The 16,243-nt window shown below is 59.9% G+C and overlaps 1 protein-coding gene across 1 annotated transcript; it reads left to right on the top strand.

Moving 5' to 3' along the window:
* Window positions 1-554: 554 nt before the first annotated feature.
* On the top strand, window positions 555-12,403 carry LOC140192504 (chromodomain-helicase-DNA-binding protein 4-like). The gene is made up of 4 exons (XM_072250089.1): window positions 555-708; window positions 3,186-3,392; window positions 11,918-12,036; window positions 12,190-12,403. The coding sequence occupies exons 1-4, from the start codon at window positions 688-690 to the stop codon at window positions 12,401-12,403; spliced, it is 561 nt and encodes a 186-aa protein (XP_072106190.1). The 5' UTR covers window positions 555-687.
* Window positions 12,404-16,243: the final 3,840 nt, after the last annotated feature.

The raw sequence follows: 16,243 nt of genomic DNA, 5'->3' as shown, positions 1-16,243 counted from the left end.
CTCTCCCTCCTCCCCCCTCTCTCTCCCTCCTCCCCCCTCTCTCTCCCTCCTCCCCCCTCTCTCTCCCTCCTCCCCCCTCTCTCTCCCTCCTCCCCCCTCTCTCTCCCTCCTCCCCCCTCTCTCTCCCTCCTCCCCCCTCTCTCTCCCTCCTCCCCCCTCTCTCTCCCTCCTCCCCCCTCTCTCCTCCCCCCTCTCTCCCTCCCCCCCTCTCTCTCCTCCCCCCTCTCTCTCCCTCCCCCCCCTCTCCCCCCTCGTTCTCCCGTCTCTTCCTCCCCCTCTCTCCTTCCCCCCTGTCTCTCCCGTCTCTCCTTCCGCCTCCTCTTCCCCCTCTATCCTCCACCACTCAAACCCCTTCAGCCTCTCCCCCCACGGTGTCCTTTCTACCTCCCCTCCCTGTCTTCCAGGCAGCTCTGTCTCTCCTGTGCTCTGCTCCCTTCTCTGTCTCTGCTGGGGTTTCAGCCACCCCTCCCCTCCGCCCGGCTGCCGCCCGCTCGATCACCAGCATGGGCACTGGGTGTCTCGGGCGATCTCGTTGGCCTCCCCCTCGATCGTGCTTCTTCCTGAGCCCCACGTCTCCCAGCAGAGGCAGAAGGCGAGCTGGAGGGAGATCTGTCCGAAACAGACGCCATCCGTCTGAAGAAAAGGAAGAAGGCAGCCAGGAAACTTCGCGAGGGGAAGATTCCGAAAATGCGCAGGCAGCGGAAAGAGGTTAGATCCCATCCTGTAACCCACTCCCGGGGATCTGTTATTCTATATATAAACCCCCCGAACCCCTGGATTAGATCCCATCCTGTAACCCACTCCCAGGGATCTGTTATTCTATATATAAGCCCCCCGAACCCCTGGATTAGATCCCATCCTGTAACCCACTCCCGGGGATCTGTTATTCTATATATAAACCCCCGAACCCCTGGATTAGATCCCAGCCTGTAACCCACTCCCGGGAATCTGTTATTCTATATATAAACCCCCCGAACCCCTGGATTAGATCCCATCCTGTAACCCACTCTCGGGGATCTGTTATTCCATATATAAACCCCCCGAACCCCTGGATTAGATCCCAGCCTGTAACCCACTCCCAGTGATCTGTTATTCTATATATAAACCCCCCGAACCCCTGGATTAGATCCCATCCTGTAACCCACTCCCGGGGATCTGTTATTCTATATATAAACCCCCCGAACCCCTGGATTAGATCCCATCCTGTAACCCACTCCCGGGGATCTGTTATTCTATATATAAACCCCCTGAACCTCTGGATTAGATCCCATCCTGTAACCCACTCCCGGGGATCTGTTATTCTATATATAAACCCCCCGAACCCCTGGATTAGATCCCATCCTGTAACCCACTCCCGGGGATCTGTTATTTTATATATGAACCCCCCGAACCCCTGGATTAGATCCCAGCCTGTAACCCACTCCCGGGGATCTGTTATTCTATATATAACCCCCCCGAACCCCTGGATTAGATCCCAGCCTGTAACCCACTCCCGGGGATCTGTTATTCCATATAGAAACCCGCTCCCCACCCCCACCCCTGAACCCCTGGATTAGATCCCAGCCTGTAACCCACTCCCGGGGATCTGTTATTCTATATATAAACCCCCCGAACCCCTGTATTAGATCCCAGCCTGTAACCCACTCCCGGGGATCTGTTATTCCATACAGAAACCCGCTCCCCACCCCCACCCCCGAACCCCTGGATTAGATCCCATCCTGTAACCCACTCCCAGGGATCTGTTATTCTATATATAAACCCCCCGAACCCCTGGATTAGATCCCATCCTGTAACCCACTCCCGGGGATCTGTTATTCTATATATAAACCCCCGAACCCCTGGATTAGATCCCATCCTGTAACCCACTCCCAGGGATCTGTTATTTTATAAATAAACCCCCTGAACCCCTGGATTAGATCCCAGCATGTAACCCACTCCCGGGGATCTGTTATTCTATATATAAACCCCCCGAACCCCTGGATTAGATCCCATCCTGTAACCCACTCCCGGGGATCTCTTATTCTATATATAAACCCCCTGAACCCCTGGATTAGATCCCAGCCTGTAACCCACTCCCAGGGATCTGTTATTCTATATATAAACCCCCCCAAACCCCTGGATTAGATCCCAGCCTGTAACCCACTCCCGGGGATCTGTTATTCTGTATATAAACTCCTGAACCCCTGGATTAGATCCCAGCCTGTAACCCACTCCCGGGATCTGTTATTCTATATATAAACCCCACTGAACCCCTGGATTAGATCCCATCCTGTAATCCACTCCTGGGGATCTGTTATTTTATATATAAACCCCCGAACCGCTGGATTAGATCCCAGCCTGTAACCCACTCCCGGGGATCTGTTATTCTATATATAAACCCCTGAACCCCTGGATTAGATCCCAGCCTGTAACCCACTCCTGGGGATCTGTTATTCTATATATAAACCCCTGAACCCCTGGATTAGATCCCAGCCTGTAACCCACTCCCGGGGATCTGTTATTCTGTATATAAACCCCCCGAACCCCTGGATTAGATCCCAGCCTGTAACCCACTCCCAGTGATCTGTTATTCTATATATAAACCCCTGAACCCCTGGATTAGATCCCAGTCTGTAACCCACTCCTGGGGATCTGTTTTTCTATATATAAACCCCTGAACCCCTGGATTAGATCCCAGCCTGTAACCCACTCCCGGGGATCTGTTATTCTATATATAAACCCCCCGAACCCCTGGATTAGATCCCAGCCTGTAACCCACTCCCGGGGATCTGTTATTCTGTATATAAACCCCCCGAACCCCTGGATTAGATCCCAGCCTGTAACCCACTCCCAGGGATCTGTTATTCTATATATAAACCCCTGAACCCCTGGATTAGATCCCAGCCTGTAACCCACTCCTGGGGATCTGTTATTCTATATATAAACCCCTGAACCCCTGGATTAGATCCCAGCCTGTAACCCACTCCCGGGGACCTGTTATTCGATAAATTCCCCAGACCAAGGCCCACCCTTGTCACCGTGGATGCCGTTGGCTCTGTACGTTGTCTGTAGTTTCTCGGGTTGCCGTGGGAGAGGGGGTGTGAGTCGGCCCCTCCCTCAGCGCCTGTCCCTCCGACCCCTGGGTCAGGGAGGGAGGGAGGGAGAGTGCCTTGAATCCGAGACCCGCTGTGCTCTCCGCCCCGCAGATGCTGGACCTGAGCGGCGAGGGCTCGCCCGACGGGCTGGGCTTCGGGCTGGGCGAGGGGGAGCGCTCGGACAGCGAGGGCAGTGACTACGCGCCAGGCCGCAAGGTCAAGAAGAAATTGAAGGAGAAGAAGGAGAAGAGGAACAAACTGAAGAGGCGGGAGGAGCTGGAGGGCCAGGACGACGACGACGAGGACGACGGCTCGAAGGTGACTGACCAGCCCGTCAAGGGCTGACCCAGGTCCCTCGCTCCATCCGTCAGTGACCCCTCTCCCCGTCCCCCAGCATCCTGTATCACTGACGTTAATCCATCTCCCTCATCCCATCCCTCAGTGACCCCTCTCCCCCAGCGTCCTGTGTCACTGACTGTATCCCCACTGACGTTAATCCAGCTCCCTCATCCCGTCCCTCAGTGACCCCTCTCCCCCAGCGTCCTGTGTCACTGACTGTGTCCCCACTGACGTTAATCCAGCTCCCTCACACCGTCCCTCAGTGACTCCTCTCCCCCAGCGTCCTGTGTCACTGACTGTGTCCCCACAGACGTTAATCCAGCTCCCTCACCCCGTCCCTCAGTGACCCCTCTCCCCCAGCGTCCTGTGTCACTGACTGTGTCCCCACTGACGTTAATCCAGCTCCCTCATCCCGTCCCTCAGTGACCCCTCTCCCCCAGCGTCCTGTGTCACTGACTGTGTCCCCACTGACGTTAATCCAGCTCCCTCACACCGTCCCTCATTGACCCCTCACCCCCAGTGTCCTGTGTCACTGACGTTAATCCAGCTCCCTCACACCATCCCTCAGTGACCCCTCTCCCCCAGCGTCCTGTGTCACTGACTGTATCCCCACTGACGTTAATCCAGCTCCCTCATCCCGTCCCTCAGTGACCCCTCTCCCCCAGCGTCCTGTGTCACTGACTGTGTCCCCACTGACGTTAATCCAGCTCCCTCACACCGTCCCTCAGTGACCCCTCTCCCTCAGCGTCCTGTGTCACTGACTGTATCCCCACAGACGTTAATCCACCTCCCTCACACCGTCCCTCAGTGACCCCTCTCCCCCAGCGTCCTGTGTCACTGACTGTGTCCCCACTGACGTTAATCCCTCTCCCTCACACCGTCCCTCAGTGACCCCTCTCCCCCAGCGTCCTGTGTCACTGACTGTATCCCCACTGTCGTTAATCCAGCTCCCTCACACCGTCCCTCAGTGACCCCTCTCCCCCAGCGTCCTGTGTCACTGACTGTATCCCCCCCACTGACGTTAATCCAGCTCCCTCACACCGTCCCTCAGTGACCCCTCTCCCCCAGCGTCCTGTGTCACTGACGTTAACCCAGCTCCCTCACACTGTCCCTCAGTGACCCCTCTCCCCCAGCGTCCTGTGTCACTGACTGTGTCCCCACTGACGTTAATCCAGCTCCCTCACACCGTCCCTCAGTGACCCCTCTCCCCCAGCGTCCTGTGTCACTGACTGTGTCCCCACTGACGTTAATCCAGCTCCCTCACACCGTCCCTCAGTGACCCCTCTCCCCCAGCGTCCTGTGTCACTGACTGTGTCCCCACTGACGTTAATCCAGCTCCCTCACACCGTCCCTCAGTGACCCCTCTCCCCCAGCGTCCTGTGTCACCAACTGTGTCCCCACAAACGCTAATCCCTCTCCCTCACACCGTCCCTCAGTGACCCCTCTCCCCCAGCGTCCTGTGTCACTGATGTTAATCCAGCTCCCTCACACCATCCCTCAGTGACCCCTCTCCCCCAGCGTCCTGTGTCACTGACGTTAATCCACCTCCCTCACACCGTCCCTCAGTGACCCCTCTCCCCCAGCGTCCTGTGACACTGACTGTATCCCCACTGACGTTAATCCACCTCCCTCATCCCGTCCCTCAGTGACCCCTCTCCCCCAGCGTCCTGTGTCACTGACTGTGTCCCCACTGACGTTAATCCACCTCCCTCACACCGTCCCTCAGTGACCCCTCTCCCCCAGCGTCCTGTGTCACTGACTGCATCCCCACTGACGTTAATCCAGCTCCCTCACACCGTCCCTCAGTGACCCCTCTCCCCCAGCGTCCTGTGTCACTGATGTTAATCCAGCTCCCTCACACCGTCCCTCAGTGACCCCTCTCCCCCAGCGTCCTGTGTCACTGACTGTGTCCCCACTGACGTTAATCCAGCTCCCTCACACCGTCCCTCAGTGACCCCTCTCCCCCAGCGTCCTGTGTCACTGACGTTAATCCAGCTCCCTCACACCGTCCCTCAGTGACCCCTCTCCCCCAGCGTCCTGTGTCACTGACTGTGTCCCCACTGACGTTAATCCAGCTCCCTCACACCGTCCCTCAGTGACCCCTCTCCCCCAGCGTCCTGTGTCACTGACTGTATCCCCACTGACGTTAATCCAGCTCCCTCACACCGTCCCTCAGTGACCCCTCTCCCCCAGTGTCCTGTGTCACTGACTGTATCCCCACAGACGTTAATCCACCTCCCTCACACCGTCCCTCAGTGACCCCTCTCCCCCAGCGTCCTGTGTCACTGACTGTGTCCCCACTGACGTTAATCCCTCTCCCTCACACCGTCCCTCAGTGACCCCTCTCCCCCAGCGTCCTGTGTCACTGACGTTAACCCAGCTCCCTCACACCGTCCCTCAGTGACCCCTCTCCCCCAGCGTCCTGTGTCACTGACTGTGTCCCCACTGACGTTAATCCAGCTCCCTCATCCCGTCCCTCAGTGACCCCTCTCCCCCAGCGTCCTGTGTCACTGACTGTGTCCCCACTGACGTTAATCCAGCTCCCTCATCCCGTCCCTCAGTGACCCCTCTCCCCCAGCGTCCTGTGTCACCAACTGTGTCCCCACTGACGTTAATCCAGCTCCCTCACACCGTCCCTCAGTGACCCCTCTCCCCCAGCGTCCTGTGTCACTGACTGTGTCCCCACTGACGTTAATCCAGCTCCCTCACACCGTCCCTCAGTGACTCCTCTCCCCCAGCGTCCTGTGTCACCAACTGTGTCCCCACTGACGTTAATCCAGCTCCCTCATCCCGTTCCTCAGTGACCCCTCTCCCCCAGCGTCCTGTGTCACTGACTGTGTCCCCACTGACGTTAATCCAGCTCCCTCACACCATCCTTCAGTGACCCCTCTCCCCCAGCGTCCTGTGTCACTGACGTTAATCCACCTCCCTCACACCGTCCCTCAGTGACCCCTCTCCCCCAGCGTCCTGTGTCACTGACTGTGTCCCCACTGACGTTAATCCCTCTCCCTCACACCGTCCCTCAGTGACCCCTCTCCCCCAGCGTCCTGTGTCACTGACTGTGTCCCCACTGACGTTAATCCAGCTCCCTCACACCGTCCCTCAGTGACCCCTCTCCCCCAGCGTCCTGTGTCACTGACTGTGTCCCCACTGACGTTAATCCAGCTCCCTCACACCGTCCCTCAGTGACCCCTCTCCCCCAGCGTCCTGTGTCACTGACTGTGTCCCCACTGACGTTAATCCAGCTCCCTCACACCATCCCTCAGTGACCCCTCTCCCCCAGCGTCCTGTGTCACTGACGTTAACCCAGCTCCCTCACACCGTCCCTCAGTGACCCCTCTCCCCCAGCGTCCTGTGTCACTGACTGTGTCCCCACTGACGTTAATCCAGCTCCCTTATCCCGTCCCTCAGTGACCCCTCTCCCCCAGCGTCCTGTGTCACTGACTGTATCCCCCCCACTGACGTTAATCCAGCTCCCTCACACCGTCCCTCAGTGACCCCTCTCCCCCAGCGTCCTGTGTCACTGACTGTATCCCCACAGACGTTAATCCACCTCCCTCACACCGTCCCTCAGTGACCCCTCTCCCCCAGCGTCCTGTGTCACTGACTGTGTCCCCACTGACGTTAATCCCTCTCCCTCACACCGTCCCTCAGTGACCCCTCTCCCCCAGCATCCTGTGTCACCAACTGTGTCCCCACTGACGTTAATCCAGCTCCCTCACACCGTCCCTCAGTGACCCCTCTCCCCCAGCGTCCTGTGTCACTGACTGTGTCCCCACTGACATTAATCCAGCTCCCTCACACCGTCCCTCAGTGACCCCTCTCCCCCAGCGTCCTGTGTCACTGACTGTATCCCCACAGACGTTAATCCACCTCCCTCACACCGTCCCTCAGTGACCCCTCTCCCCCAGCGTCCTGTGTCACTGACTGTGTCCCCACTGACGTTAATCCCTCTCCCTCACACCGTCCCTCAGTGACCCCTCTCCCCCAGCGTCCTGTGTCACTGACTGTGTCCCCACTGACGTTAATCCAGCTCCCTCACACCATCCCTCAGTGACCCCTCTCCCCCAGCGTCCTGTGTCACTGACTGTGTCCCCACTGACGTTAATCCAGCTCCCTCATCCCGTCCCTCAGTGACCCCTCTCCCCCAGCGTCCTGTGTCACTGACTGTGTCCCCACTGACGTTAATCCAGCTCCCTCACACCGTCCCTCAGTGACTCCTCTCCCCCAGCGTCCTGTGTCACTGACTGTGTCCCCACTGACGTTAATCCAGCTCCCTCATCCCGTCCCTCAGTGACTCCTCTCCCCCAACTGACGTTAATCCAGCTCCCTCACACCGTCCCTCAGCGACCCCTCTCCCCCAGCGTCCTGTGTCACTGACTGTATCCCCACAGACGTTAATCCACCTCCCTCACACCGTCCCTCAGTGACCCCTCTCCCCCAGCGACCTGTGTCACTGACTGTGTCCCCACTGACGTTAATCCAGCTCCCTCACACCGTCCCTCAGTGACCCCTCTCCCCCAGCGTCCTGTGTCACTGACGTTAACCCAGCTCCCTCACACCGTCCCTCAGTGACCCCTCTCCCCCAGCGTCCTGTGTCACTGACTGTGTCCCCACTGACGTTAATCCAGCTCCCTCATCCCGTCCCTCAGTGACCCCTCTCCCCCAGCGTCCTGTGTCACTGACTGTATCCCCCCCACTGACGTTAATCCAGCTCCCTCACACCGTCCCTCAGTGACCCCTCTCCCCCAGCGTCCTGTGTCACTGACTGTGTCCCCACTGACGTTAATCCCTCTCCCTCACACCATCCCTCAGTGACTCCTCTCCCCCAGCGTCCTGTGTCACTGACTGTGTCCCCACTGACGTTAATCCCTCTCCCTCACACCATCCCTCAGTGACCCCTCTCCCCCAGCGTCCTGTGTCACTGACTGTGTCCCCACTGACGTTAATCCAGCTCCCTCACACCGTCCCTCAGTGACCCCTCTCCCCCAGCGTCCTGTGTCACTGACTGTGTCCCCACTGACGTTAATCCAGCTCCCTCACACCGTCCCTCAGTGACCCCTCTCCCCCAGCGTCCTGTATCACTGACTGTCTCCCCACTGACGTTAATCCAGCTCCCTCACACCGTCCCTCAGTGACCCCTCTCCCCCAGCGTCCTGTGTCACTGACTGTGTCCCCACTGACGTTAATCCAGCTCCCTCACACCGTCCCTCAGTGACCCCTCTCCCCCAGCGTCCTGTGTCACTGACTGTGTCCCCACTGACGTTAATCCAGCTGCCTCACACCGTCCCTCAGTGACCCCTCTCCCCCAGCGTCCTGTGTCACTGACTGTGTCCCCACTGACGTTAATCCAGCTCCCTCATCCCGTCCCTCAGTGACCCCTCTCCCCCAGCGTCCTGTGTCACTGACTGTGTCCCCACTGACGTTAATCCAGCTCCCTCACACCGTCCCTCAGTGACCCCTCTCCCCCAGCGTCCTGTGTCACTGATGTTAATCCAGCTCCCTCACACCATCCCTCAGTGACCCCTCTCCCCCAGCGTCCTGTGTCACTGACGTTAATCCAGCTCCCTCACACCGTCCCTCAGTGACCCCTCTCCCCCAGCGTCCTGTGTCACTGACTGTGTCCCCACTGACGTTAATCCAGCTCCCTCATCCCGTCCCTCAGTGACCCCTCTCCCTCAGCGTCCTGTGTCACTGACTGTGTCCCCACTGACGTTAATCCAGCTCCCTCATCCCGTCCCTCAGTGACCCCTCTCCCCCAGCGTCCTGTGTCACTGACTGTGTCCCCACTGACGTTAATCCAGCTCCCTCACACCGTCCCTCAGTGACCCCTCTCCCCCAGCATCCTGTGTCACCAACTGTGTCCCCACTGACGTTAATCCAGCTCACTCACACCGTCCCTCAGTGACCCCTCTCCCCCAGCGTCCTGTGTCACCAACTGTGTCCCCACTGACGTTAATCCAGCTCCCTCACACCGTCCCTCAGTGACCCCTCTCCGCCAGCGTCCTGTGTCACTGACTGTGTCCCCACTGACGTTAATCCAGCTCCCTCACACCATCCCTCAGTGACCCCTCTCCCCCAGCGTCCTGTGTCACTGACTGTGTCCCCACTGACGTTAATCCAGCTCCCTCACACCATCCCTCAGTGACCCCTCTCCCCCAGCGTCCTGTGTCACTGACGTTAATCCACCTCCCTCACACCGTCCCTCAGTGACCCCTCTCCCCCAGCGTCCTGTGTCACTGACTGTGTCCCCACTGACATTAATCCAGCTCCCTCATCCCGTCCCTCAGTGACCCCTCTCCCCCAGCGTCCTGTGTCACTGACGTTAATCCACCTCCCTCACACCGTCCCTCAGTGACCCCTCTCCCCCAGCGTCCTGTGTCACCAACTGTGTCCCCACTGACGTTAATCCAACTCCCTCATCCCGTCCCTCAGTGACCCCTCTCCCCCAGCGTCCTGTGTCACTGACGTTAATCCAGCTCCCTCACACCGTCCCTCAGTGACCCCTCTCCCCCAGCGTCCTGTGTCACTGACGTTAATCCACCTCCCTCACACCGTCCCTCAGTGACCCCTCTCCCCCAGCATCCTGTGTCACTGACTGTGTCCCCACTGACGTTAATCCCTCTCCCTCACACCGTCCCTCAGTGACTCCTCTCCCCCAGCGTCCTGTGTCACTGACGTTAATCCAGCTCCCTCACACCATCCCTCAGTGACCCCTCTCCCCCAGCGTCCTGTGTCACTGACGTTAATCCAGCTCCCTCACACCGTCCCTCAGTGACCCCTCTCCCCCAGCGTCCTGTGTCACTGACTGTGTCCCCACTGACGTTAATCCAGCTCCCTCACACCGTCCCTCAGTGACCCCTCTCCCCCAGCGTCCTGTGTCACTGACTGTGTCCCCACTGACGTTAATCCACCTCCCTCACACCGTCCCTCAGTGACCCCTCTCCCCCAGCGTCCTGTATCACTGACTGTGTCCCCACTGACGTTAATCCACCTCCCTCACACCGTCCCTCAGTGACCCCTCTCCCCCAGCGTCCTGTGTCACTGACTGTGTCCCCACTGACGTTAATCCACCTCCCTCACACCGTCCCTCAGTGACCCCTCTCCCCCAACGTCCTGTGTCACTGACTGTGTCCCCACTGACGTTAATCCAGCTCCCTCATCCCGTCCCTCAGTGACCCCTCTCCCTCAGCGTCCTGTGACACTAACGTTAATCCAGCTCCCTCACACCGTCCCTCAGTGACCCCTCTCCCCCAGCGTCCTGTGTCACTGACTGTGTCCCCACTGACGTTAATCCAGCTCCCTCACACCGTCCCTCAGTGACCCCTCTCCCCCAGCGTCCTGTGTCACTGACTGTGTCCCCACTGACGTTAATCCAGCTCCCTCACACCGTCCCTCAGTGACCCCTCTCCCCCAGCGTCCTGTGTCACTGACTGTGTCCCCACTGACGTTAATCCACCTCCCTCACACCGTCCCTCAGTGACCCCTCTCCCCCAGCGTCCTGTATCACTGACTGTGTCCCCACTGACGTTAATCCACCTCCCTCACACCGTCCCTCAGTGACCCCTCTCCCCCAGCGTCCTGTGTCACTGACTGTGTCCCCACTGACGTTAATCCACCTCCCTCACACCGTCCCTCAGTGACCCCTCTCCCCCAACGTCCTGTGTCACTGACTGTGTCCCCACTGACGTTAATCCAGCTCCCTCATCCCGTCCCTCAGTGACCCCTCTCCCTCAGCGTCCTGTGTCACTGATTGTGTCCCCACTGACGTTAATCCCTCTCCCTCACACCGTCCCTCAGTGACTCCTCTCCCCCAGCGTCCTGTGTCACTGACTGTATCCCCACTGACGTTAATCCAGCTCCCTCACACCGTCCCTCAGTGACCCCTCTCCCCCAGCGTCCTGTGTCACTGACTGTGTCCCCACTGACATTAATCCAGCTCCCTCAATCCGTCCCTCAGTGACCCCTCTCCCTCAGCGTCCTGTGTCACTGACGTTAATCCACCTCCCTCACACCGTCCCTCAGTGACCCCTCTGCCCCAGCGTCCTGTGTCACTGACTGTGTCCCCACTGACGTTAATCCAGCTCCCTCATCCCGTCCCTCAGTGACCCCTCTCCCCCAGCGTCCTGTGTCACTGACTGTGTCCCCACTGACGTTAATCCAGCTCCCTCACACCGTCCCTCAGTGACCCCTCTCCCCCCAGTGTCCTGTGACACTAACGTTAATCCAGCTCCCTCACACCGTCCCTCAGTGACCCCTCTCCCCCAGCGTCCTGTGTCACTGACTGTGTCCCCACTGACGTTAATCCAGCTCCCTCACACCGTCCCTCAGTGACCCCTCTCCCCCAGCGTCCTGTGTCACTGACTGTGTCCCCACTGACGTTAATCCAGCTCCCTCACACGTCCTGTCCCTGGCCCCTCCGTGTTGTCCCCCTCCACACGACCCCCTTCGTCTCTTTCCTCGGTTCACTTCAGCCCTTGACCTCTGCCATTTGTCCGTCGAAGGAGCCCAAGTCGTCTGCTCAGCTGCTTGAGGACTGGGGAATGCAGGACATCGATCACGTTTTCTCCGAGGACGATTACCGTACCCTCACCAACTATAAGGCCTTCAGCCAGTTTGTTAGGTGAGTGTCTCTCTCTCTCCCTCTCCCTCCATCTCTGTCCCTGTCTGTCTCCCCCTCTCTCCTGTCAGTCCTGGAGACTGGGCTTGGAGAATTGACGTGGAAGATTTCAACATGGGAACCGTGAGGCGCTGGTGTTCGCTCTTGCTCCCGCAGTGAGTACCCGCCTCGACCCCCCTCCCCCGGCAGCCCCTTCCACAGACGGACCACCCTCTGGGTGAAAGAGTCGCCCCTCGGGTCCCTGTTAAATCTCTCTCCCCCTCTCACCTTAACCCTGAGCCCTCTGGTTCTCGATTCCCCAACCCTGGGGGGAAAAGTCTGTGCACGTTCACCCGATCTCTGCCCCTCGTGGTTTTACACACCTCTGTAAGGTCACCCCCACGCGCCAAGGAATAAAGTCCCGACCTGCCCGACCCCTCTCCGTAACTCAGTCCCTCGAGTCCCGGCGACATCCTCGTAAATCTCCCACCGCACTCCCTCCAGCTCAGCAGCATCTTTCCCACAGCGGGGCGACCAAAACCGAACACCGTACTCCCAGCGCGGCCTCACCGACGTCTCGTACAACTGGGACGTGACCTCCCGACTCCCGTACTCAGTGTCCTGACTGACGAAGGCCAGCGTGTCGAACCGCTCCTTCACCGTCCCGTCTGCCTGTGACTCCACTTTCAGGGAACCGTGTCCCTGTACCCCTGGGTCCCTCTGTTCCCCAACACTCCCCAGGGTCCCCATCTCCCTGTACCCCTGAGTCCCTCTGTTCCCCAACACTCCCCAGGGTCCCCGTCTCCCTGTACCCCTGAGTCCCTCTGTTCCACAACACTCCCCGGGGTCCCCATCTCCCTGTACCCCTGAGTCCCTCTGTTCTACAACACTCCCCGGGGTCCCCGTCTCCCTGTACCCCTGAGTCCCTCTGTTCTACAACACTCCCCAGGGTCCCCATCTCCCTGTGACACCACTTTCAGGGAACCGTGTCCCTGTACCCCTGGGTCCCTCTGTTCCCCAACACTCCCCAGGGTCTCTGTCTCCCTGTACCCCTGAGTCCCTCTGTTCCCCAACACTCCCCAGGGTTCCCGTCTCCCTGTACCCCTGAGTCCCTCTGTTCTACAACACTCCCCGGGGTCCCCGTCTACCCGTGATTCCCCTTTCAGGGAACCATGTCCCTGTACCCCTGGGTCCCTCTGTTCCACAACACTCCCCAGGGTCCCCGTCTCCCTGTACCCCTGAGTCCCTCTGTTCTACAACACTCCCCGGGATCCCCGTCTACCCGTGACTCCACTTTCTGGGAACCGTGTCCCTGTACCCCAGGGTCCCTCTGTTCTACAACACTCCCCGGGGTCTCTGTCTACCCGTGACTCCACGTTGAGGGAACCGTGTCCCTGTACCCCTGGGTCCCTCTGTTCCCCAACACTCCCCAGGGTCCCCATCTCCCTGTATCCCTGAGTCCCTCTGTTCCCCAACACTCCCCGGGGTCCCCGTCTACCCGTGACTCCACTTTCAGGGAACCGTGTCCCTGTACCCCTGAGTCCCTCTGTTCTACAACACTCCCCAGGGTCCCCGTCTCCCTGTACCCCTGAGTCCCCTCTGTTCCACAACACTCCCCGGGGTCCCCGTCTCCCTGTACCCCTGAGTCCCTCTGTTCCACAACACTCCCCGGGGTCCCCGTCTCCCTGTACCCCTGAGTCCCTCTGTTCTACAACACTCCCCGGGGTCCCCATCTCCCTGTACCCCTGGGTCCCTCTGTTCTACAACACTCCCCGGGGTCTCTGTCTACCCGTGACTCCACATTGAGGGAACCGTGTCCCTGTACCCCTGAGTCCCTCTGTTCCACAACACTCCCCAGGGTCCCCATCTCCCTGTACCCCTGAGTCCCTCTGTTCCACAACACTCCCCGGGGTCCCCGTCTCCCTGTACCCCTGAGTCCCTCTGTTCTACAACACTCCCCGGGGTCCCCGTCTCCCTGTACCCCTGAGTCCCTCTGTTCTACAACACTCCCCGGGGTCCCCGTCTCCCTGTACCCCTGAGTCCCTCTGTTCTACAACACTCCCCGGGGTCCCCGTCTCCCTGTACCCCTGAGTCCCTCTGTTCCACAACACTCCCCGGGGTCCCCGTCTCCCTGTACCCCTGAGTCCCTCTGTTCCACAACACTCCCCGGGGTCCCCATCTCCCTGTACCCCTGAGTCCCTCTGTTCTACAACACTCCCCGGGGTCCCCGTCTCCCTGTACCCCTGGGTCCCTCTTATCCACAACACTCCCCGGGGTCCCCGTCTCCCTGTACCCCTGAGTCCCTCTGTTCCACAACACTACCCGGGGTCCCCATCTCCCTGTACCCCTGAGTCCCTCTGTTCCCCAACACTCCCCGGGGTCCCCGTCTACCCGTGACTCCACTTTCAGGGAACCGTGTCCCTGTACCCCTGAGTCCCTCTGTTCTACAACACTCCCCAGGGTCCCCGTCTCCCTGTACCCCTGAGTCCCTCTGTTCTACAACACTCCCCGGGGTCCCCGTCTCCCTGTACCCCTGAGTCCCTCTGTTCTACAACACTCCCCGGGGTCCCCGTCTCCCTGTACCCCTGGGTCCCTCTTATCCACAACACTCCCCGGGGTCCCCGTCTCCCTGTACCCCTGGGTCCCTCTGTTCCCCAACACTCCCCAGGGTCCCCATCTCCCTGTACCCCTGGGTCCCTCTGTTCCCCAACACTCCCCGGGGTCCCCATCTCCCTGTACCCCTGGGTCCCTCTGTTCCCCAACACTCCCCGGGGTCCCCGTCTCCCTGTACCCCTGAGTCCCTCTGTTCCACAACACTCCCCGGGGTCCCCGTCTCCCTGTACCCCTGAGTCCCTCTGTTCCACAACACTCCCCGGGGTCTCTGTCTCCCTGTACCCCTGAGTCCCTCTGTTCCACAACACTCCCCAGGGTCCCCATCTCCCTGTACCCCTGGGTCCCTCTGTTCCACAACACTCCCCAGGGTCCCCATCAACCCGTGACTCCACTTTCAGGGAACCCTGTCCCTGTACCCCTGAGTCCCTCTGTTCTACAACACTCCCCGGGGTCCCCGTCTCCCTGTACCCCTGGGTCCCTCTGTTCCCCAACACTCCCCAGGGTCCCCGTCTCCCTGTACCCCTGAGTCCCTCTGTTCTACAACACTCCCCGCGGTCCCCGTCTCCCTGTACCCCTGAGTCCCTCTGTTCTACAACACTCCCCGGGGTCCCCGTCTCCCTGTACCCCTGAGTCCCTCTGTTCTACAACACTCCCCGGGGTCCCCGTCTCCCTGTACCCCTGGGTCCCTCTTATCCACAACACTCCCCGGGGTCCCCGTCTCCCTGTACCCCTCGGTCCCTCTGTTCCCCAACACTCCCCAGGGTCCCCATCTCCCTGTACCCCTGGGTCCCTCTGTTCCCCAACACTCCCCGGGGTCCCCATCTCCCTGTACCCCTGGGTCCCTCTGTTCCCCAACACTCCCAGGGTCCCCGTCTCCCTGTACCCCTGGGTCCCTCTGTTCTACAACACTCCCCGGGGTCCCCATCTCCCTGTACCCCTGGGTCCCTCTGTTCTACAACACTCCCCGGGGTCCCCGTCTCCCTGTACCCCTGAGTCCCTCTGTTCCACAACACTACCCGGGGTCCCCGTCTCCCTGTACCCCTGGGTCCCTCTGTTCTACAACACTACCCGGGGTCCCCGTCTCCCTGTACCCCTGGGTCCCTCTGTTCCACAACACTCCCCGGGGTCCCCGTCTCCCTGTACCCCGGGGTCCCTCTGTTCCCCAACACTCCCCAGGGTCCCCGTCTCCCTGTACCCCTGAGTCCCTCTGTTCCACAACACTCCCCGGGGTCCCCGTCTCCCTGTACCCCTGAGTCCCTCTGTTCCACAACACTCCCCGGGGTCTCTGTCTCCCTGTACCCCTGAGTCCCTCTGTTCCACAACACTCCCCAGGGTCCCCATCTCCCTGTACCCCTGGGTCCCTCTGTTCCACAACACTCCCCAGGGTCCCCATCAACCCGTGACTCCACTTTCAGGGAACCCTGTCCCTGTACCCCTGGGTCCCTCTGTTCCACAACACTCCCCGGGGTCCCCATCTCCCTGTACCCCTGAGTCCCTCTGTTCTACAACACTCCCCGGGGTCTCTGTCTACCCGTGACTCCACATTGAGGGAACCGTGTCCCTGTACCCCTGAGTCCCTCTGTTCCACAACACTCCCCAGGGTCCCCGTCTCCCTGTA

The sequence above is a fragment of the Mobula birostris genome, unplaced genomic scaffold (assembly GCF_030028105.1).
Source record: "Mobula birostris isolate sMobBir1 unplaced genomic scaffold, sMobBir1.hap1 scaffold_1564, whole genome shotgun sequence".
Classification (NCBI taxonomy): domain Eukaryota; kingdom Metazoa; phylum Chordata; class Chondrichthyes; order Myliobatiformes; family Myliobatidae; genus Mobula; species Mobula birostris.
This window is presented reverse-complemented; position numbering and strand designations above follow the sequence as displayed.